Source organism: Narcine bancroftii, chromosome 7 (assembly GCF_036971445.1).
Source record: "Narcine bancroftii isolate sNarBan1 chromosome 7, sNarBan1.hap1, whole genome shotgun sequence".
Taxonomy (NCBI): Eukaryota; Metazoa; Chordata; class Chondrichthyes; order Torpediniformes; family Narcinidae; genus Narcine; species Narcine bancroftii.
This window is the reverse complement of record NC_091475.1, coordinates 2,912,666-2,937,683: the sequence shown is the minus strand read 5'-3', so window position 1 is coordinate 2,937,683 and position 25,018 is coordinate 2,912,666. Positions and strand designations below refer to the sequence as shown.

General features: G+C 41.4%; 2 protein-coding genes across 5 annotated transcripts in view; one reads left to right on the top strand and one right to left on the bottom strand.

The window, feature by feature from the left end:
- The window catches only part of cd247 (CD247 molecule), a 255,004-nt gene that overhangs the window by 106,384 nt on the left and 123,602 nt on the right, over nt 1-25,018 (bottom strand). For 3 of the 4 annotated variants that reach the window (XM_069888504.1, XM_069888503.1, XM_069888505.1), the window contains one exon: nt 5,480-5,664. The exons of the other annotated variant lie outside the window; for it this stretch is intronic. In XM_069888504.1, coding sequence (XP_069744605.1) covers nt 5,480-5,537 — 58 coding nt within the window. In that variant the 5' untranslated portion in view covers nt 5,538-5,664. The remainder of the gene's footprint in view (nt 1-5,479; nt 5,665-25,018) is intronic. 4 annotated transcript variants of the gene reach the window in all.
- LOC138739746 (phospholipase A1 member A-like) overlaps nt 24,708-25,018 on the top strand; it is a 28,115-nt gene continuing 27,804 nt past the window's right edge. Inside the window, exon 1 of the mRNA XM_069892333.1 lies at nt 24,708-24,808. Coding sequence (XP_069748434.1) covers nt 24,742-24,808 — 67 coding nt within the window. The 5' untranslated portion in view covers nt 24,708-24,741. The remainder of the gene's footprint in view (nt 24,809-25,018) is intronic.

The following is a 25,018-nucleotide window of genomic DNA, read 5'->3' as shown; positions in this document are numbered from 1 at the left end:
CACATTTGCCATACAATGTGCTGGACAATTACAATTTGACGCAGATCTCAGATCTCCTCCTGTGCAGAGTGAGCTGTTTTTGCTCTGACTTGGAATAGCAATCTCAAAATTAAATAATCTCTGAATTAAATAAAGATAGATGCCATTAGTTCTTAGGTATTGTGCCCACATTTGAAAAAGTGGGAACCTGATTCAGAAAAAAAAAGTTTTTAAAAAAACACCACAGAATCTTGGAAGTGATCTGAAAGAACTCTTTCTCTTTAGACTCACCAAAAAGTAATTGATAAAAACCGTTCCAATTTTCATGATAACATATAACATAACATAACAATTTACAGCACGGAAACAGGCCATTAGGCCCTTCTAGTCCGCACCGAACCAAACACCCCTCTCTAGTCCCACCTCCCTGCACAATGCCCATAACCCTCCATTTTCTTCTCATCCATATACCTGTCCAACCTTTTCTTAAATAATACAATTGACTCCGCCGCCACTATTTCTCCCGGAAGATCATTCCACACGTCTACCACTCTCTGAGTAAAGAAGTTCCCCCTCATGTTACCTCTAAACCTCTGCCCCTTAATTCTTAACTCATGTCCTCTTGTTTTAATCTTTCCTCCTCTTAACGGAAATAGTCTATCCACATCCACTCTGTCTATCCCTTTCATAATCTTAAATACTTCTATCAAATCCCCTCTCAACCTTCTACGCTCCAAAGAATAAAGACCTAATCTGTCCAATCTCTCCCTATACTCTAGATGCTTAAACCCAGGTAACATTCTGGTCAACCTTCTCTGCACTCTCTCCACTCTGTTTATATCCTTCCTATAATTAGGCGACCAGAACTGCACACAGAACTCCAAATGAGGCCGCACCAACGTCTTATATAGTCTCAACATCACCTCCCAACTCCTATATTCCATGCAATGATTGATAAAGGCCAGCATACTAAAAGCCTTCTTCACCACCCTATTCACGTGAGTTTCTACCTTCAGGGAACGATGTACCGTTACTCCTAAATCTTTCTGCTCTTCTGTATTCATCAATGCTCTCCCATTTACCACGTATGTCCTGTTCTGATTCTTCTTACCAAAATGAAGCACCTCACACCTCATACTATATGCATTCAAATGATTGAGTAAACAATGAGAAGCTGTGGACCAGGCAACATCCATGGATAGAAATGGTCCGGTAGTGTTTCAGGTTGACCCTTGCTCCCGACCCAAAATGTTGACTGACCATTTCTACCCATGACTACTACCTGATCTGTTACACTTCTACAGCTTCTCGTTGTTCACTCATGATTCCAGCATCTACAGGTTTTGTGTTTCTCCATTCAAATGGAGAAAGCCTATTATACACTTGTCCTCACAGAAAAGTGGAAGGGCAGAAATGAGGGTTCATTAAAATGATGGTAATGATCCATAATGCCAATATCCTAGAGGGAAGGTCTCCATTCAGAAGAACAAAATAGGTTAAAGGAATGGTGTGACACGAGTGTTGAAAGTTATGAGGTGTTTGTACAAGATAAACAATGGGTTAACCCACTGAGTTCCTCCAGCAGACTTATTTTTTCTCCAGATTCCACAATCTGCAGTTTTTTTGCATAAAGAATTTAGGGGAATGCTTTTCACAGGAGATTTCCAGATTATGAAGTGTCCCTTCACCAACAACTGTGAATGAAGATTCTCTGATGGCATTAAAAGTATTTACATATGTAAAACTTGCATTTTATTATATGGAGGAATTGCAATAAGGATTCCCTCTTTCAGAGAGCCAGACAACATCTTTTCAGGAACATCAATATTTGGGAGCAGAAGGATGAAAGTAGAATGATGGGAAATGGAATGTGGTTCTGATTTTACCCACCGAGTTGCCCAAAAGCTTCTACAGGCTTTGACAACCCCTAAATTACAGAGGTGACTCGCTCACTGGTGAGTGAAATAGGGCCGATCTTCGGCAGCACAGGGTTCCTTGAACTGAAGCAACTCATGGGGTAAAATGCAGCTAAAACTATAGAACAATGATAAAATGGCATTGTTATGACGGATAGAAAGAATAATTTTAAAAGATCATATGCTGAAGATGAGCAGACCGAAGATTATATAATCAGATTTAGAGAGTTCTAAATATAAATCCATGAAAATAAATAACAGCCATTAAAAATAAAATTGATTGAAACACTTAAGATCAGCCACTTAGAAGAACAAAGCCTCAGATCTTCCAGGTCACCTATACCCATGCTTGAACTTGCATGGATTTTCTAGCAGAAATATCAGTTTCCCGTGCTGGCACGAGCTTAACCCCACAGTAGCATCTTCTGCCCAGTGACTAGTTTTGTCCTTGTGGATTTAACAGAACAGTGTAAATTTCCACAGCTTTTCCAACTCTCAGGAAAGGATGACGCCCATTGATCTGGTGTTGTGTTTAATCTGACACTTCGCCCGTAATAGTGAAATAGAGATTTTAATTCTCAGAAGGAAGGCAAGTAATTATTTATATTATTTATCTCAATTAGTTTCAATGCTCTATTAAGTTATGGTATTTGAATATTGATGCATTAAATGTAAACAACAACTCTATTAATCTTGGACAGACAGACCTTTTCCAATCCAGAGAGTGATCAACTTTCTGGAATCTTCATCATAAATTCAGTGTTCCTAGGGAAAGTTGGTTATATGGTACCACGCAATATTACATGTTCCATGAATTTCTTAATCCAAACAAAGAAACCAATCCAAACACGTACGTGTTCATACAAGTTTCTGCTTGACTGACGGCTGACCGTACAGATTTGCAGATAACTTCTGAATATGAATCAACTGGTTCTCAGTTTTAAATGGCTGATTATTTTATTAAATATTCCTAGTAGTTGCCATGTGAATAATAATCCAGATGAAATTTAAAATGGGTCCTAAAAGCATTCCCCCTTAATCAAATAACAAATAACTAACGTCAGCAAGAGTAAAAGAATACTTAGAACAAATGTTACTCTTTGCCTCTCCATACAAAGTCACATTGGCAATGTGAAAGCTAATTCTTTACTCTTGTTTTATAAATCTGGTCATTATTACACTGCTGTGAGCAAATTGATTGACACTGTTCCCACATTACAATGACTAGATTTATAAAGTGCAAAAGAATATCCTCTGTTGGTTAAAAGATTGATATAAATGCAAGTCTTTCTTTTACCTTATAATCTCCATGAGTACATGTAAAAATTAATATGTTTAAGAGTCTCTATCCCAAGTTATTAGGAAACCCTCTCAATGTTTAAGGCTGAATGGCCTAGTATCTCCTTGACATTCTTTACTCGCAAATGCAAAGAGCTTGGGATATGCATGTTGACCAAACCAAAACTTGGAGGCTGTATGGTTACTGCTGGAGCTAAAACAATTCACACTTCTTGTTGACACACAGAACTTGACTGCGTCCAGTTGCTTGCAGAATTATCTGAAATTATGTGAATTTCATTGGTGTCCAGCAGTTGGTGCTGCTGGCTGATGGCTTCAGTGATCTGGGTTCAATCCCAGGGCTGTCTGTCCGTAATTTGCACATTTGTCTGTGATCACAGAGGTTTCTGTCGATTTCCTCCCACATCCCAAAAATACATTGGAAGGCTAATTGGGAAAAGCAACTTCGCAGAGTTGATAAGCATGTGAGAGGGAAATTCTAGGACTTCATAGAATCAATAAGATGGGATTGTTCTTCTGGGTGCCTGCATGGTCCTAATGGGCTGAATGACCTCCTTCACTGCTGTAAGTAACCAAACTGCAAGAGACAAGTCTACTTTCAGACTAGGTTGCCTGGGAATGCACAGCATGCAGACTTGCCAGGTTCAGAACTCAGAATACACAGATGCCACAGCAGTTGAACTATCTTTGAATGTCTTCACGATGTTTAATGCTGCAGAAAGGCTCTTTATTTCCATGTTCTTTGTCCGGAATTCAAATAAATTCAAAGAAAGAAAATCTGCTAACCTTTGTAAAAAGTACTGGTTATATCCCAAACGAAATCTATGCGTGCCTTCAATTATAGCTAATGGAAAAGGGAAAATGGAAATTGATCCTCAGCAATAATCCAGTATCTTTGAAAGCTAAGGCTCAATTTTAAATAAAATCATGTTATAAACCAGATAAATGAACAAAATGGAAATCTGTAACATGGTTAAATAGGCCTCATGCAACAAAACAAAGAGAGCTAATTTATAACTCAAATACTATTTCATACTTAATGCCATTCAGATTCAAGGTTACAGGATAAATTACCAAATTAACTTGGCAAATTTTTAAATGTCTTGACTGAACTGATGTCGGATATTATGGAACTGCGAACAAGTTTCATTACAAAAAAAGTTAAGGAATGCAGAAATGGCCATTGGAAATCATTTCCTATTCACAGCATTTTCATAATTACCAATGCAATATCGATCTCAGGCACTTTCATAAAATAATAAGCTGTTTCAAATGAAAGTCATGGCAAAAACATATATAGAATCCTTGGTGCCATCTTGTAACTTATAATATAAATTAAGATAGTGTTAATTGGATTATCATTTTTTGTTTAATTAAGACTGGTTCATTTATTCTTGATGTACTGTCATTTGAAAGAATGGCACTCAAATCAATAAATCAGATTCTAAAGAAGACATGGTGTCACATAATTAGAAGTAGAACTCTTCCCTCGTCAAAATATCCAAACAGCCAACTAGAAAAAATGACCATAAAATGATCATAAAATGCAGCCGAGTTGACGTTTTCTCATCACGTAAAGGCTCAGAGAGGTGTGAAAAACTGTATAGATGAATTGTAATTCTTTCAGAAATTATGCATAGTGTGTACAAGATATTTTGCAAAATGAGAGCATCTGCCTATGGTCATTAGGTCGAATGAGATGTCGGCAGGTGCCACATAATAATAGCATATAATGGAACACAATGAGGCTGGTTTTGTAAAATGTAAACCAAATAATTTTGCTCATCTTAAGTGCCTTGAAAATAGATGTTTAATATCCACATAAAATACAAGTACTGTATAATGGAACTGAAAGGACACTCAACCCCACACAAATTAAAAATTTAATTGTCTAATGAAAATGATCATTGCAATAACAATTAGATTAGGATTTCATCATCTTTTAGCAAAAAAGGACATCATAAAAAAAAATTCCAAAATTCTATAATGCTTTAATCCTCCTAAATTGAAGTACAAAACTTGAATAATGCTACATTATTTTACTTTCTGATGAAAAGCCACTGGCCCGAAATGCCAGTACCTTCACTCTCCGGAGTTATCCGTAAACCTAGCATTTTCAGTTATTTTACATATTTGTTGCAGCTATTGTATTCACCCTTCACCTGACTGAGGGCCATCAAAGTGGTGATTAAAAAAGTGTTGTGGACAAATTCAACACCTCTAGTTCATTAAGTGTGACAATGTATTCTCTTTAAATTCTAAAGAAAGAGAAGCGAAGCTCTTACCAGAAAGTTGGAATTCTGTAGCCAGGCATATGACAGCGCAAATCCACTTTAATTTCATTCTCTGTTCTGCGCTCTTCCCTTGCCTTTCCCTCCCCCCACTTGGCTTTTTTGATTCTCACAGTACAATGTGACTTGCCATCTGTTGTGTGTTCAGGAAGTGGAGAGCAGTTGAGCTTGTATGCAGCCTACATGTTCAAAATATGGAGATACACATGTTGATAACAAATATTTTAGGAATAATATAATTTTGTTTCTTCATATTAAAAAAACATAAAATATTGAAAGCAAACCAGTACTTTTTTCCCCTGGCAATTCCTCCTTCTGAAATCTCAATTATTTTTGCTTATTTTTTTTTATTCAACAGTTTACAATTTCACAGTATTTAATGACATATTACTGTTAACCTGATGACGGTCAAATTCCAACAAATGTGGAACAATTATAGTCTGATTGGTTCAGTTGAGGAAAATGTCCTTTTCAGCCCAATTCACACAGAGTGAAATCAGTGGACCCAAAAATGAAATCTTTCATGGTCAAATTTTAGATAGTCAAAATTGTACACAAGGAGACAGCAAGTTTATGTAATTAGCAGAAGGATCTGAGGGGAAAAAATTCTGAGGATGGTGGAAATCTGGAACTCTTGCACAGAAGATTGAAAGAGGCAAAAACTCTTAATCACACTTAAGAATTGCTTGAATGTGTATTGGTAGATTCACACATCAAACTGCAGAATTGTGGATAAGTTTGGAATAATCTGGGCCGATCATTTTGAATGGCAATCACATGATGGCCAAAAGTGTCAGAAGCATTCCACAATTTGCTATGCATGCAGTTTAACCATTTCATAGATTCCATAGATCTATGGAGTTTAGGCAGAAAACATGATCCAAAAATTACCTAAAATCAAGCTGGTTACTTACAAGAGTAATACTCAAGTTTGAGATTCTGGTGAATAGTGTAATCTATACATAGATTTGCTGAAGGAAGGCTCAGCTGATGGAGGTGCAAATGGACATCTTCAACACCTCACTGTGGCAGTCCACTCTCCCTGCAGGATTCAAGGCAGCCACCATCATCTTGATGCTCGAGAGAGTGATGGTAATTGAACTAAATGACTACTGCCCAGTACCTTTTGATCATGAAGTGCTTTGAACTATTGGTAATGGAATGCATTAATTCACACCTTCAGGCAACAATAGACCTGTTTCAGTTTGCCTCCCATCCAAACCAGTCTAAAGATGATGCTACAGCCTTAACCCTCCACTCCATCCTGGCCCACTCACAGAATGATGCCTCATTTGCCAGGTTGTTGTTCATAGACTTCAACATGATCATACCCCAGAGGCTGGTGAATAAACAGTCCTCACTAGGATTCAACATCATTCTCTGCAACTGGATTCTGGACTTCTTGATGGAAAGACCACAGTCAGTCTGGATGGGCAGCAAAACCTCAAGTCCCATCACGCTGAATACCGGGGTATCTCGGGCTGAACAGAAACATTCACAACTGCACTGCCAAATTTAGTTCAAGCATAATAATGTCTGCAGATGATACCACAGTAGTTGGTCTCATCAGCAACAATGATTGGCTTGCTTACAGAGAGGTTAGGAAGCTCTTAAAATGGTGCAGGAACAACAACCCAATTTTCAACATGGACAATGCAAAGGAGATGACTGTGGACTTCAGGAGGACAAAGGTCATCTGCTCTCCATTACACATCAATGGCTCTGTCACGGAGAGAGTGGAGAGCACAAAGTTCCTTTGTGTGCGTCTAACAGACGCCATATTCTGGACCCACAACACCACCTCATTAGTCGGCTACAGTTCTTAAGTAGGTCAACCACATCTTGACCACATTTTACAGGAGCAAAATTGAGATATCATTGTTATGGTAGAGTTGGAGAGCCGAGGAGATCTCTAGGGTCACCCTTTCCTCAATTGATGGTATTTACTACGTAATAGCACAAAATGCCGGAGAAGCTCAGCAGGTCAAACATTGTCCTTATGCAGCATTTACCAGCAGTGTTGCTTAAACAGACCTCAAAAAATTATTGAGAATCTTTTCCATCCAGCACACAACATTTTTGACCTATTACCTTTACTACTAAAGATACAGGAGCATTAAAAAAATTTTTTAAATTAAACTGCATTTTCATTTCAGTGATTTTAAAAAAAATATCTAATTTGACAAAATAACATCTAAATGATACCTTTGTGGCGCCACACATCACAATGCAGGCGAACCAGCTCAGTGTTTGTCATGGCTGTGGCAGCACAGCAACTGTGTAAAGATGGTGCCACTGGGTTTTGCTTCACTCATGGGCAGAGGGGCCGCACGCACGCTCTTCGCTGTGTCGTTATGTCACCACCAACGCAGAGGCAGGACTTGACGACAACCTTATTAGGCGCATCGCGGGCTTTTTCAAATTAAATCTTTGGAAGTGAAACTGACTCACAGTGTATAGTCTCATTCTTTCACTTCCCCTTCATAGCTATCGCTACAGTTGGGGACCCCAATGAGCCCAGACAATTCTGGACTCTACATCATGGACACTGCAGCAGTCAACGCAGTGGCTATGAAATTGCCAACCTTCTGGACGCTTTGCCCACGTACTTGGTTCAGGCAAGCAGAAGCGCAGTCCCTCATCCAGCAGATCATCTCCGACTCAACAATGCTCTACCATGTCGTCAGCTCCCTCAACTAAGAGACTGCAGCCAGAGTGGACGACCTGATACACAACCTGCTGGAGGAAGATAAATACCCAGTTCTCAAGGAGCTCCTTTTAAATACCTTCGGCCTGTCCAGGCGACAGCACTTGGCCAGGCTCTTGCACCTAGACGGCCTATGAGACAGAGCACCAAGTGCCCCTATGGATGAAATGCTCACACTAGCAGAGGGCCACAGGCCTGCCTCATGTTTGAGCAGACCTTCCTGGAGCAGATGCTGGACAACATACAACTGCTGTTCGTGGATTAGGATTTCTCGGACCCACGCAGGGTCACGGCCAGAGCAGATGCCCTGTGGCGCACAAAACATGTAAACGAATCTGCCATGAATCAGGTGTGGCACCCCAACCCCAACCGCACCCCAGCAAACCAGCAGAAGCACCAAACACTAGCTGGTGCTTTTATCACCAACGCTGGTTTGGTAATTCAAGTGCCCAGGAACGCAGAAGGCTGCAAACCTTTTTTCCTACCATCATCCAATAGATACCAAAGATAGTCTATCATAGGCTTCGACCTCCCATTGATGGAGGACATCTAGAGTCTTTTCATGTGTAATAAGATGGCTCTTCTAGCCAACAATGTAGAGAAGACCACAACCTGCTGAACAGGTACAGAAAAACTCCCTATGTCTGGTTCAATAATCCTAAAAAGAGCAGTTATTGAATTGGGTTGTAGCTCCACCTGAAATATAGTTGAAAGGGTATTAAAAATTTCCTTTCCAATAGATTTTTAAGTATGGACAAGACCAAAACATGTTGTCAATGTAGCAATATCAGATTTGCATCTGTCACAAGTAGGGTTAATATTAGAAAAGATACAAGCCATCTTATCTTTGGACATGTGAACACGATGCACCACTTTGAATTGGATCAATGAATGTCGGGCACATATTGAAGATGTATTCACCAGTTTAAGAATCTTGTCCCATAGATACTCCAATAAAGGCCTTGCAAGTTCCAATTCCCAAGCCTTTTTAATCTTATTGTGAATTACTGGATGTAATTTCAATAATCCATCATATATAATTCCAATTAATCCTTTCTAGAAGGATTCAGTTGAAAAATATTAAAAACTAGATCTGGTGGATATACAAATGCAAAGTCCAGTAATATGGTAAGTCATACTTACTTGTAAATGGATTCTTAAATACAATATCATAATTATTTCTGAACTAAGTGCTCCCAATGACATTAGATTACTGAAATAACACATTCATTTCTCTTAGAGGGAGAAAATAAAAAAGATACTTATTGAGTTAGTGCAGGGGTAGAGATGGGGATGCAGGGAAAGACCCCACGTCTGGACTGGATATGCTGCACATACCATTGATGCAGTCACACTTTGACCAAGAGTTTAAATCCCCTCACCAATGTTTTGTACAAATCAATGCATTTGAAAAAGACTGTAAATCGGTAAATATAGAGGCATACATTTCATTGAGGGATCAGGAAATAAAAAAAAGAAATTTTATTTTAAATATTGTTTTTCTTCAGGTCTCACCCAGCTTTTTACAAGATTTTGGTTTTTATTGTCTTTTGAGAGTAAACCTACTTAGATAATTATTTCAATTAACCAATATAGGCAAGATGAGCTGAATGGCCTCCTCTGGTGGTGTATCATTCACTAAGTAATTGCACTTAATTTAGTTACAACATTTGCCAAGGAACAACAGGATGATGCAGAGTTAGTTCAGGAGTAGAGAATACCCCAGTCTGCAGTGTCGAAAACCAGAGGTCAGAGTCCCAAAATAACCTTTAGAATTCTCCACCCAAGAGGGCACAGAGACTCAACCTTGAGTATGTTCCACAAGGACATTGATGAATATTTAGATATTAAGGGAATCAAGAAATATTAAGTGATGCTAAATAATGAATTGTTTTAAATGGAGGTGTAAACACGAAGGTCAAAATTCTGCTACTTTTATTTCTTACTGGGAGCTCAACATTCAGGGTTACTCAACATTCAGGAGAGATAAACAGAATGGAAAAGGAGGTGGAGTAGCCTTGTTGGTTAGGGAAGAGGTGAATGCCAAAGAAAGGAAGGACATCAGTGTAGAGGATGTGGAATCCATATAGGTAGAGCTGCGAAACACGAAGGAACAGAAGACGCTAATGGGAGTAGTGTACAGGACGCCTAACAGTAGCAGAGAGGTTAGTAAAGGAGACATGAAGGAAATTGGTAATGCGTGCAACAAAGGGACGGCAGTTGTAATGGGTGACTTTAATCTACATGTAGATTGGGTGAACCAAATTGGTAAGGGTAAGATTGAAGAGGATTTCTTAGAATGTATGCGGGATTGTTTTCTAAATCAGCATGTTGAGGAACCGACAAGGGAACAAGCCATTCTAGACTGTGTATTGAGAAATGGAGAAGGGTTAATTAGCAATATTGTTGTGAGGAACCCCTTGGGCAAGAGTGACCACAATAGGGTGGAATTCTTCATTAGGATGGAATGTGACAGAGTTGATACAGATACAAAGGTTTTGAACTTGAAGAGAGGTAACTTTGATGGTATGAGATGTGAATTGGCTAAAATAGATTGGCAAATAGAACTTAAAGGACTAATGGTAGAAATGCAATGGCAGTCATTTAAGGATAGCTTGGAGCAAGTGCAGAAAATGTACATCCCAATTTGTACGAAGAATAAATCGAGGAGGATAGCGCATCCGTGGCTAACAAGGGAGATCGAGAGAGTGTCAAATCCAAAGAAGGAGCTTACAAATTAGCCAAAAAGAATAATATCCCTGATGATTGGGAGAAATTCAGAGTTCTGCAGGGGAGGACAAAAGGATTAATTAGGAAAGGTAAAAGGGATTATGAGAGGAAGCTGGCAGGGAATTGAGATAAACAAATATGATTTGATTGGGATTACAGAAACATGGCTGCAGGGTGGGCAAGCCTGGGAACTTAACATCCCGGGGTATACGATATTTAGGAGGGATCGGAAAGAAAGAAAAGCGGGTGGGGTAGTATTGATGGTGAGAGAAGGGACCGACACGATTGACAGGAAGGATATTAACTCAGAAGATGCGGAATCTATATGGGTAGAACTGAGGAGTAGCAAGGGGCGGAAAACGTTGGTGGGGGTGGTATACAGGCCTCCAAATAGTAGTGTAGAGGTGAGGGAAGGCATTAAAAGAGAAATTAGAGAAGCGTGCAATAAGGGCACAGCTGTCATCATGGGAGACTTTAATTTGCATATAGATTGGACTAGTCAAATTGGTAAAAATACAGAGGAGGAGGAATTCCTTGAATGTTTACGGGACAGTTATCTAGACCAATATGTCGAGGAACCAACTCGGGAGCAGGCCATTTTAGATTGGGTATGATGCAATGATAAGGGGCTAATCAGCAATCTTGTTGTGCGAGGCCCTTTGGGTAGGAACGATCACAATATGATCGAATTCTCACTCGACATGGAGAGTGAAGAAATTAAAACCGAGACTAGGGTCCTAAATTTAAATAAAGGGAATTATGATGGTATGAGACGGGAGTTGAGTAAGATTGATTGGGTGGTGTTTATGGGGGAGTTGACTGTGGATAGACAATGGAAAGCATTCACAGATCTAATGGAGAAATTGCAAAAATCGTTTATACCGGTTTGGCATAAAAATAAACCAAAGAAAGGTGACTCAACCGTGGGTAACAAGGGAAATTAAAGACAGCATTGGGTCCAAAGAGAGAGCATATCAATTGGCCAAAAAAAGTACCGCAACCGAAGACTGGGAGCAGTTCAAGATGCACCAAAGGAGGACAAAGGGATTAATCAAGAGAGCAAAAATAAATTACGAAAGTAAGCTTGCAGCAAATATAAAAACCGACTGCAAAAGCTTTTATAAATATGTCAAGAGGAAAAGATTGGTGAAATCCAGAGTAGGTCCTTTGCAGTCGGAATCAGGGGAATATATAATGGGGAATAAGGAAATGGCAGACCAATTAAATTCTTACTTTAGTTCTGTTTTTACAAGAGAGGATACAAATAACCTCCCAAGGATGTTGGGAAACATAGAGACTAATGCAAGGGAGGAACTGAAAGAAATCAGTATCTCTAAGGACATGGTCTTGGGGAAATTGATGGGATTGAAGGCAGATAAATCCCAAGGGCCTGATAATCTACATCCTAGGGTACTCAAGGAAGTGGCCATTCAGATAGCAGATGCTTTAAGAATTATTTTCCAGAACTCGATAGACTCAGGATCAGTACCCATGGATTGGAGGGTAGCTAATGTTACCCCACTATTTAAAAAGGGGGGTAGAGAAAAAGCGGGGAATTATCAGCCGGTGAGCCTTACATCAGTAGTGGGCAAAATGATGGAATCCATTATTAAGGATGTAATAGCGGAGCATATGACTAGAAGAGAAGGGATCGGATGGAGTCAACATGGATTTACAAAAGGTAAATCGTGCTTGACAAATCTATTGGAATTCTTTGAGATGGTGACAAGTAAAATAGATGGGGGAGAGCCAGTGGATGTGGTGTACCTGTACTTCCAAAAGGCCTTCGATAAGGTACCGCATAAACGACTGGCTTCCAAAATCAAGGCTCATGGGATTGGGGGCAAAGTATTGATGTGGATTGAGAACTGGCTGGCAGGTAGAAGACAGAGAGTTGGGATAAATGGCTCATTTTCTGAGTGGCAGGCGGTGACCAGTGGGGTGCCACAGGGATCTGTACTGGGACCCCAGCTGTTCACAATTTACATTAATGATCCAGCAAGCGGTTAAAAAGGCAAATGGTATGTTGGCCTTCATATCAAGAGGGTTTGAGTATAGGAACAAGGATACCTTACTGCAGCTGTACAGGGCCTTGGTGAGACCCCACCTGGAGTATTGTGTGCAGTTTTGGTCACCTTATCTAAGGAAGGATGTTCTTGCAATGGAGGGAGTGCAGAGGCGATTCATCAGGCTGATACCTGGAATGGCAGGAATGACTTATGAGGAAAGATTGCGCAAATTGGGATTGGACTCGCTGGAGTTTAGAAGATTGAGAGGTGATCTCATAGAGACATATAAAATTCTGGACAGAATGGATGGGGAAGGGATGTTTCCGATGGTGGGGGAGTCCAGAACCCGGGGCCATGGTTAAAGGATAATAGGCAAACCATTTAGGACCGAGATGAGGAGGAATTTCTTGACCCAGAGGGTGGTGAATCTGTGGAATTCATTGCCACAGAGGGCAGTAGAGGCAGGTTCATTAAATCTATTGAAGAGGGAATTAGATCTATTTCTTCAGTATAAGGGTATTAAAGGTTACGGAGAGAAGGCGGGGACGGGGTACTGAACTTTAAGATCAGCCATGATGTCATTGAATGGCGGAGCAGGCTCGAAGGGCCGAATGGCCTACTCCTGCTCCTATCTCCTATGTTTCTGTGTTTCTATGAAAAATGACTGTAAAAGCTTTTATAGATACGTTAAGAGAAAGAGGTTAGTTAAGACAAATGTGGGTCTGTTGCAGACAGAAATGGGTGAGATGATCATGGGGAACAAGGTTATGCCAGACTGTTTGAATTACTATTTTAGTTCTGTCTTCACCAAGGAAGACATAATTAATCTACAGGAAATTATTGAGGATCAGGGATCTATAGTGATGCAGGGACTAAAGGAAATAATTGTAAGTCGAGAAGTTGTATTAGTTAAATTGCAGGGATAGCAATTTAACTGGGAAAAATCCCCGGGGCCGGATAGCCTGCTTCCGTGAGTGCTGAAGGAAGTAGCCCAGGAAATGGTGGATGCGTTAGTGATAATGTTTCAAACCTCTTTGGATACTGAATTAGTTCCTGAGGATTGGAGGATGGCTAAAGTAACCCCACTCTTTAAGAAGGGAGGGAGAGACAAAAATCGGAAACTACAGACCAGTTAGCCTGACATCGGTAGTAGGAAAGGTGCTAGAATCGGTTATTAAAGATGTAATTGCAGTACTTTTGGAAAGTAGTGGTATCACCCCACAGAGTCAGCTTGGATTTGTGAAGGGGAAATCACGTCTGATGAATCTAATAGAGTTTTTTGAGGATGTAACCAGTAGAGTGGATAGAGGAGAACCAGTGGATGTGGGATATTTGAACTTTAGTAAGGCATTTAATAAGGTTCCGCACAGAAGACTAGCGTATAAACTTAAAGACCACGGTATAGGAGGTATGGTATTAAAGTGGATAGAGAATTGGTTGAGGGACAGGAAGCAAAGAGTAGGAATAAATGGGTTCTTTTCAGAATGGCAGCTAGTGACTAGTGGGGAACCGCAGGGCTCAGTGCTGGGGCCACAGTTGTTTACGATGTAGATCAACGACTTAGATGTGGGAATAGATAGCAGTATCTCGAAATTTGCAGATGATACGAAGATGGGTGGCAGGGTTAGCTGTGTGGAAGATGCTAGGAGAGTGCAAGGTGATTTGAACAAGTTAGGCGAGTGGGCCAGGACGTGGCAGATGCAGTATAATGTGGATAAATGTGAGGTTATCCACTTTGGAGTTAAGAACAGGAAAGAGGATTATTATTTAAATGGTATCTGTTTAGGAAAAGGGGAGATGAGGCGAGACTTTGGTGCGGCTGTGCATCAGTCATTGAAAGTGGGCCTGCAGGTGCAGCAGGTGGTGAGGAGGGCGAATGGTATGTTGGTGTTCATAGCGAGAGGATTTGAGTCCAGGAGTGGGGAGATCCTGCTGCAGCTGTACAGGGCCTTGGTGAGACCACACCTGGAGTACTGCGTGCAGTTTTGGTCACCTTATCTGAGGAAGGATATCCTTCCCTTGGAGGGGGTGCAGAGAAGGTTCACTGGGCTGATACCAGGGATGGAGGGACTCGCATATGAAGAAATGTTGGATAGACTAGGCTTGTATTCTCTGGAATTTAGAAGATTGAGAGAGGATCTTATAAAATTCTCAATGGTTTAGACAGACTAGACGCAGGAAGGTTGTTTCCAATGCTGGGAAAAACCAGAATCGGAGCCATAGTTTAAGGATAAGTGGGAAATTTTTTTAGGACTGAGATGAGGAAAAATTTCTTCTCTCAGAGAGTGGTAAATGTGTGAAATTCTTTGCCACAGGAAGTAGTTGAGGCTGGTTCCCTGTCAATATTTAAGTGTAGGTTAGATTTGGCCCTTATGGCCAAGGGGATTAGGGGGTAAGGGGAGAAAGCAGGAACCGGGTACTGATCAGCCATGATCATAATGAATGGTGGGGTTGGCTTGAAGGGCCAAATGGCCTCCTCCTACACTTATTTTCTATGTTTCTATGTTTTCAGTGATCCTTTTGGACTTTTGACCCTCATCCTCAAAAGGACCAATTCCTGAGGCAGCGATAATGATCGATCAAAGGAGTCAGGGAATTTTTCATAAGAGATCACGTTGAGGAATTTACAGTGATATCGGTGATGATGGTTAGAGAAGAGTGAAGAAGAAAATGACTGAATTATATCCATTCGCAATCATAGAAATGGAAGTCAATACATTCCAGTTGTAATTGTAATTATGTTGGCACAAGAGCAGTAGAATCAATCGTGGCTGCTGTTCTTCAGCTTGATAAGGAGTAAAGATCTGAAAGGGGAGTTTCAGTAGTGGTAAGTGATGTGAAACTAGAAGCGTGACAAAAAACACATTTAGCTCAGGATGAAGAGCACAAGGCAAAGTGTGACATATGGTGAGTTGGGTTAAAAATGGGTCAAGCATTTGCTCAAGCAACTCTCACTTCTGCCTGCTTCAGGTGAACTAAAAAGACACTGAGACTAAACATGAAAGTTAGATCCAACATTTAGAAAGCATTTGGACAGATATTTGGATAGAAATCATGTCACTAGATATGGGCCCAATACAGACAAATGGGATGAGTACATCATAGTCACATGGAAAAGTGGGGCGAAATGTTCGTGCTGTATTATTCCAGAAGGGTTTTTTAAAAAAAATTCAAATGTAATACTGATTCAAAATAATAAACTCAGGTCAATGTGCAACTGAACTCAACTCATATTGAGGTGCACAAGTGCACCCTCTGTTGGACTAACTCTACATATATTTAACAAGACACATTAAAATCACTGTTATATAGAATTCAAGCAACCGACAAAAAGAAAATCGTGGAAAATAAGTAAGTACATTTAAAATTGGCATGCAATGCTGTGAGTTCTCCATTCACACAACACAGTCTCAAGCAACCGGATAATTCACTTCTCCAGCATCTACCAACCTCCATACCAGGGATTTGACTGTAGTTAAATATTTATGAAGTACATTGACTGATTAACTGGGTATAAAATGAACCTAAACAGATTGGATTGGGGATTATATTAAGAAAGATTTAAAAACAAGCAAGCATAATTCATTACTAAAATTTCCAGGGTAAATATAAAGATTCTTTTAAAACCAGAACACAAATCTGAGGTTTCATGGGATCGCGTGAAACACAGAAGTCTGCAGGTGCTGTGATTGCAGTGAAAACACAAGAATGTGGGAGGAACTCACCAGGTCTCACTGCACGACCTGCTGAGTTCCTCCATCATCTCTGTGTTTATGCCACAGAAGGAGGCTGTTCTTTCTGTAGTAGATTTACTAAGCCTAGCTCAAATAATTGGAATAAAAACTCTGTGGCACCAATGATTCATGCCTGGAATTTAAATGGCTGGGACTGAAAACTAAATCCGAGGGACTGATGATGGTGAACATATAGGTTTCAGCTATTTCTGATTCATTTAATAAAGTGCTTGCACAGTTCCTAGCAAGTTGAACACACCTGCTGCGATGCAAGGCTGATATCTTTGGTTTCCATCAGAGAGGGGAAGCAATTATGACCACATTCTTTCTAAACAAAGTTCATGTAATCCTCCCACTTGAGATTTTGACTGGTAAGTGTTAAGTTTTTTTTCCTATTAGACAGAATGTTATAAAGAAATCGTAGCCTTTAAAATGGATCCATAAGCACCCACTTTTCACTCACAAAAAATGTGACTTGGATTGATTGTGCAAGCAATCAATTCTGGATGAAATTACACCAACAGTTAAGTGAACCCACGAACCCCAGTATTTAATTCAGCTCAGTCTGACCAGCAATTGCCCTCTATCCCCTATGCACCCAGTGATCTCACGGACACACGATGCATCCCTTTTCTTGTTGGAATAAACTAGAACTTCTGTAATCCTCATCATAGAGTAAAATCTCCTTTATCAGGAATTCAAGCAACTGGCAAAATAAAAATAAAAATAAATAGGGATAAATAAAATTTTAAATAAAAGCTTCAAATCGTAAATGTTCTCCAAAGCAACACGCATTCCCTTAGTGAAGTTTGGAGCAAACATTCAGCCAGAGGAGCAGCCTGGTTGTGCCCCGTCTGCAGCAGCTGGTTGAACATCTACAGGGAACACTGCCATTGGAGAGCAGCAGCAATCATCAGGGATCCATACCACCCAGCACACGCTCTGTTTTCACTACTGCCATCAGGAAAGAGGCATCAGTGCCAGAAGACTCACACCACCAGGTTCAGGAAAAGCTGCTACCCCTCTACCATCAGACTCCTCAACGACAAACTCAGTCAGGGACTCATTTAAGGATTTTGCACTTTATTGATTTTTTTTCCTCTATCTCTAGCTGTTTCCATTCTGGGCCTCCACTTTGAGGCCGGCTGCAGAGGCAGATAAAAATTTTTAAACTTACCTGTTCATTGAGCACCCCTAATAGGCTGCTCCAGTGCTGCTTTTATGCAGAGCGGCACCTCAGTGTGTCGTCCGGAGCCATTGTAGGCGAAGTGACTGTTGTCGTGGCGTCACCTGTCATAAATATGCAGTAGACCAATGGCAGTCTTCCCTACCCATAATTCCCCATGCAGCTGGAACTGCTCTGTGGTTCCCATAATGGTTCCAGCTGTGTGGGGGATATGGGTAGAGAAGACAACCATTGTTCTACTGCACATTAAGCCGCTGGCACTGACGAGTGGCCCCGAAGGCTGAAGCTGCCCGGTGAGGTGCTGGAGCAGCCAGCAGGGCTATCACAGCCCACACTGGCTGCCCCTGCCCTGAGGGGGTCATGGAGGGAGAGGGATGAGTGAGAGGAATTGCGGGCTGACAACGTCACCGTGACAGCAACAGCCCGCCCCTAGCCAGCTGCTTGCAGAGTGGCAGAGCTCCACTGCTGATCCTTCACCTGAGAGGGATTGCAGTCAGTGCCTTGGAGCTGGCCAGGGTGCATTCATGGAGGTAAGTCTCCCAATGTAAGGGCAGAGAATCTCCACCTTTACACTGGGGTTTTATCACTGTATGAAAGAGCCTACTGTCTTTGGCTTGGCTTCGCGGATGAAGATTTATGGAGGGGGTAAATGTCCACGTCAGCTGCAGGCTCGTTTGTGGCTGACAAGTCTGATGCGGGACAGGCAGACACGGTTGCAGCGGAAAATTGGTTGGTTGGGGTTAGGTGTTGGGTTTTTCCTCCTTTGCCTTTTGTCAGTGAGGTGGGCTCTGCGGTCTTCTTCAAAGGAGGTTGCTGCCCGCCAAACTGTGAGGCGCCAAGATGCACGATTTGAGGCACTGGCAGTGGTCAATGTGGCAGGCCCCAAGAGATTTCTTTAGGCAGTCCTTGTACTTTTTCTTTGGTGCACCTCTGTCACGGTGGCCAGTGGAGAGCTCGCCATAAAACACGATCTTGGGAAGGCGATGGTCCTCCATTCTGGAGACGTGACCCATCCAGCGCAGCTGGATCTTCAGCAGTGTGGACTCGATGCTGTCGACCTCTGCCATCTCGAGTACTTCGACGTTAGGGATGTAAGCGCTCCAATGGATGTTGAGGATGGAGCGGAGACAACGCTGGTGGAAGCGTTCTAGGAGCCGTAGGTGGTGCCGGTAGAGGACCCATGATTCGGAGCCGAACAGGAGTGTGGGTATGACAACGGCTCTGTATACGCTTATCTTTGTGAGGTTTTTCAGTTGGTTGTTTTTCCAGACTCTTTTGTGTAGTCTTCCAAAGGCGCTATTTGCCTTGGCGAGTCTGTTGTCTATCTCGTTGTATTACACAGTTTATTGACATTACTTTATTTGGTTACATGTATGTTATGTCAGATTTTTTTGCATTGCCAATAAATGGTGATTCTGCCTCAGCCAGAGGAAAAAGAATCTCAGGATTGTATGTGCTGTCATCTATGTACTCTGACAATAAATTTGAAATCTGAATAAAGTTTCAATAAAGTTGTGTTTGAATAAAATCGCATCACCCAGAATGAAGAGCTGGCTGATGCCACTCGCTGCTTGGGTGACTCTCCCAAAGTGTCTCCCTATCCCTGCTCAGTAAGAGCCTTTATCTTTATTAGTAGATTATGAAATGTATATTAACAAGGGTTTATCTGTAAACTTGGGAAGGGGGTGTTAATTATGATGGCGGCACGGTTAGCACAGCGGATCATGCAACGCTGTTACAGCACCAGTAATGGGGTTCGAATTTAAATTTTGTAAGTTACAGGAATTACCTGATTAAAGTGAACTTTACATAATTAAGGAGGACAATGCTGATATTTTTCCAAATTACCTTGCATTTTGCACTGACTTTTGTCTTTTAAACTGTTTATTCTTAATGCTGGTGTAGTGCACTGTTAGACAGAATCAAATACACACAAGGTAAAGACTGTACAACAGGCTTTAATCCACAAAGGCTTCCACAGACCCAGGTTGGCTGTAGCTGCAGTAACTCTGAGTGAGGTCTCGGGAGGCTATATCTCAGAGAGTGATTGACACCCAACCAGGTGGGGATTGATCCCTTCAGGCAGACTGATTGACAGCCAGCCAGGTGTTGACCTGTCCCCTTACACTCCTGCAGGTACAGAGGTTGCCCCCTGCAGTAGGTCAGTGGTGTACCACCACAATTAGTTAGGCATTGCAAGAGTGAGTCTTAAGCAACTGGAAAATTCGTGCATTTGGAATATGCCAATATCCGAAAATTGATACTGGGAGTTGTACAGTACAATCAAGAGAGCGCTGTACAATTTGTACTCGTGTCTTGAAGAAGACCGCAGAGCCCACCTCACTGAGAAAAGACAAAGGAGGAAAAACCCAACACCCAACCCCAACCCACCAATTTTCCCCTGCAACCGCTGCAACCGCGTCTGCTTGTCCCACATCGGACTTGTCAGCCACAAATGAGCCTGCAGCTGACGTGGACATTACCCCTCCATAAATCTTCGTCCGCGGTCAAGCCAAAGAAGAAGAAGAAGAAGACATATATCAGAAGTCTTGATTCAGCAGTTTCAGAACTCACTGCTCAAATATATTCCTGGTCATGCTTAACCTAACGAGGAGGGATCTGAGATATTCATTCCAACCAGGGAAGAAATTAAAATTCCAATGTGTTTCAAGTTTGATCATTTTAATTTTACTTTTCTAAAAAGTGCTGAAGAAGCCAATTTCAGCCATTGACTGGGTATTAATTACTCCCAATTAACCTACCATTTTGGAGGGTGGGAGGAAACCAGAGGAAATCTTCACAGGTTATAGGGAGAATGTACAAACACTGGATCTTCAGATTTGAACAGGAGTTGCTGGCTCTGGAACAGTGTATAATTAGATCTTCATTTCAAGCCCTGTTTGTTTATTTAACAAGATAGTGCAATGTTTATCCAGTACCTTGAATGATTGACTGGTTTTCCCATGGCTGCAGTCTGGAGGCCAAAAGTCGGCTCCATTTTGCTTTGAATCCATGAAGATGTCCTAAATGATTCATGAGTAGCTCTTGCACTAAATAGTCCAGCTTCAGACTACTGCCTGGGACAGGAAGGCACAGTCTTGGACAGCTGGACTGTGGAACAAAGGAAGTATGCTACCTTTGTGAGCTTGTGTGTGTGTGTGTGTGTGTGTGTGTGTGTGTGTGTGTGTGTGTGTGTGTGTGTGTGTGTGTGGGGGGGGGGGGGGGGCAGGGGGTGACTTGGTGAGGGAAGGTATCAGTGGCCTGAACCCATGCATTAGGTGTTTGTGTCAACAATGGCACAATATTCTACTGACACACAGACTACATGAACATTGTTCAACTCCAGATCCAGAGCTGTGCCCCAGGAGATGCCTCCATCTTAATGAATGGCAGAGCATCTCAAGGGCAAGAAGCATTTGGAACAAGGTAGATGAATTAGCTGTGGAAATTGAGATAAACAAATATGATTTGATTGGGATTACAGAAACATGGCTGCAGGGTGGGCAAGCCTGGGAACTTAACATCCCGGGGTATACGATATTTAGGAGGGATTGGCAAGAAAGAAAAGGGAGTGGGGTAGTATTGATGGTGAGAGAAGGGACCGACACGATTGACAGGAAGGATATTAACTCAGAAGATGTGGAATCTATATGGGTAGAACTGAGGAATAGCAAGGGGCGGAAAACGTTAGTGGGGGTGGTATATAGGCCTCCAAATAGTAGTGTAGAAGTGAGGGAAGGCATTAAAAGAGAAATTAGAGAAGTGTGCAATAAGGGAACAGCTGTCATCATGGGAGACTTTAATTTGCATATAGATTGGACTAGTCAAATTGGTAAAAATACAGAGGAGGAGGAATTACTTGAATGTTTACGGGACGGTTATCGAGACCAATATGTCGAGGAACCAACTCGGGAGCAGGCCATTTTAGATTGGGTATTATGCAATGATAAGAGGCTAATCAACAATCTTGTTGTGCGAGGCCCTTTGGATAGGAACGATCATAATATGATCGAATTCTCACTCGACATGGAGAGTGATGAAATTAAAACCGAGACGAAGGTCCTGAATTTAAATAAAGGGAATTATGATGGTATGAGACGGGAGTTGAGTAAGATTGATTGGGTGGTGTTTATGGGGGGTTGACGGTGGATAAACAATGGAAAGCATTCACAGATCTAATGGAAGAATTGCAGAAATTGTTTATACCAGTTTGGCATAAAAATAAACCAAAAAAGGTGACTCAACCGTGGATAACAAGGGAAATTAGAGACAGCATTGGGTCCAAAGAGAGAGCATATCAATTGGCCAAAAAAAGTACCGCAACCGAAGACTGGGAGCAGTTCAAGATGCACCAAAGGAGGACAAAGGGATTAATCAAGAGAGCAAAAATAAATTACGAAAGGAAGCTTGCGGCAAATATAAAAACCAACTGCAAAAGCTTTTATAAATATGTCAAGAGGAAAAGATTGGTGAAATCCAGAGTAGGTCCTTTGCAGTCGGAATCAGGGGAATATATAATGGGGAATAAGGAAATGGCAGACCAATTAAATTCTTACTTTAGTTCTGTTTTTACAAGAGAGGATACAAATAACCTCCCAAGGATGTTGGGAAACATAGAGACTAATGCAAGGGAGGAACTGAAAGAAATCAGTATCTCTAAGGACATGGTCTTGGGGAAATTGATGGGATTGAAGGCCGATAAATCCCAAGGGCCTGATAATCGACATCCTAGGGTACTTAAAGAAGTGGCCACTCAGATAGCAGATGCTTTAAGAATTATTTTCCAGAACTCGATAGACTCAGGATCAGTACCCATGGACTGGAAGGTAGCTAATGTTACCCCACTATTTAAAAAGGGGGGTAGAGAAAAAGCAGGGAATTATCAGCCGGTGAGCCTTACATCAGTAGTGGGCAAGATGATGGAATCCATTATTAAGGATGTAATAGCGGAGCATATGACTAGCAGAGAAGGGATCGGACGGAGTCAACATGGATTTACAAAAGGTAAATCGTGCTTGACAAATCTATTGGAATTCTTTGAGATGGTGACAGGTAAAATAGATGGGGGAGAGCCAGTGGATGTGGTGTACCTGGACTTCCAAAAGGCCTTTGATAAGGTCCCGCATAAACGACTGGCTTCCAAAATCAAGGCTCATGGGATTGGGGGCAAAGTATTGATGTGGATTGAGAACTGGCTGGCAGGTAGAAGACAGAGAGTTGGGATAAATGGCTCATTTTCTGAGTGGCAGGCGGTGACCAGTGGGGTGCCACAGGGATCTGTACTGGGACCCCAGCTGTTCACAATTTACATTAATGATCTGGATGAGGGGATTGGATGTAATATCTCCAAATTTGCAGATGACACTAAGCTAGGAGGGGTTGTGTGCACGGAAGAGGGGGTCAGGAAGCTCCAGTGTGATTTGGATAAATTGAGGGACTGGGCAGATCCATGGCAAATGCACTACAATGTGGATCAATGTGAGGTTATCCACTTTGGTCATACAAACCGGAGGGCAGATTACTATTTGAATGGCAATAGATTAAGAGATGGGGAAGTGCAGAGAGACCTAGGGGTCATCAGTCTCTGAAGGCGAGCATGCAGGTACAGCAGGCGGTTAAAAAGGCAAATGGTATGTTGGCCTTCATATCAAGAGGGTTTGAATATAGGAACAACGATACCTTACTGCAGCTGTACAGGGCCTTGGTGAGACCCCACCTGGAGTATTGTGTGCAGTTTTGGTCACCTTATCGAAGGAAGGATGTTCTTGCAATGGAGGGAGTGCAGAGGCGATTCACCAGGCTGATACCTGGAATGGCAGGAATGACTTAGGAGGAAAGATTGCGCAAATTGGGATTGTACTCGCTGGAGTTTAGAAGATTGAGAGGGGATCTCATAGAGACCTATAAAATTCTGGCAGGACTGGACAGAATGGAAGCAGATGGGATGTTTCCAAGGATGGGAAAATCCAGAGCCCGGGCCCATGGTTTGAGGATAATAGGCAAACCATTTAGGACTAAGATGAGGAGGAATTTCTTGACCCAGAGGGTGGTGAATCTGTGGAATTCACTGCCACAGAGGGCAGTAGAGGCAGGTTCATTAAATATATTTAAGAGGGAATTAGATCTATTTCTTCAGTAGAAGGGTATTAAAGGTTACGGAGAGAAGGCGGGGACAGGGTACTGAACTTTAAGATCAGCCATGATCTCGTTGAATGGCGGAGAAGGCTCGAAGGGCCGAATGACCTACTCCTGCTCCTATCTTCTATGTTTCTGTGTTTCTATGACTTCCTCTTGATTCTACTTTGAATCCTCTTGTGGTTTGTAGTGGATTTGGTGCACACTCATATCCAATCTTGTTAGTGTTAAATTATCTTTGCTCAATAAATAGGAAATCTGTAAACATCGCTATTGGAATTAGTGGACGGATGCCCAGCTGATTCAACGTCTCTAAAATATCATTGTGCTATTTTCAATGGCGTGGCTGCTGTTGAAGGTAAATTACATGTGATAACAGATGAATGCAGAAATGTAATAGTCTTTTTCAATACAATTGTGTCTTGTGTCTCATAGACGTGAATCATTAAATGCCCAACAGTGAAGTATTTTTACATGTTGATCAGATTTGAAGAACTATCAGGATTATAAATATTTTCATAAGTTCTGACAAACCAATGGAATTGCAGTTGACATCTATAAACAGCAAAAATATGGTTCTAGATGAAAGCTGAGACTCGAGTAAATATTGAAATTTCAGTGGTGTTATTATAAAAGACAGGGTAAAGGATAATTATTAACAGAGTTATAGATTTCCACATGAGTGCGTGCATGTGATCATATGCATAGGTGCTTTGGAAGATAATAATTAGCCAATTGTGGAATCTCTTGGGACAATGGCTGACCACTGGAACAAAGTTTCATTACTGGGAACACTGACCATTCTGATATGCTTCACAGCAGGTAATTCAATACATTTCTCTCATTTAATTTTTTTTATTAGTTATGTAAATTGACAGTAATGTAGCAATAAGTGTATATTTGCATACAACAGATCAATTTTATGAAGGGTTTAGAGTACTTCTCAGAGCCACTTAAACATACAATTACAGGTGACTCCTGCATCACAGCCATTTGTATTGCAGAAATTCCATGGGATAGGAGAAGAATTAG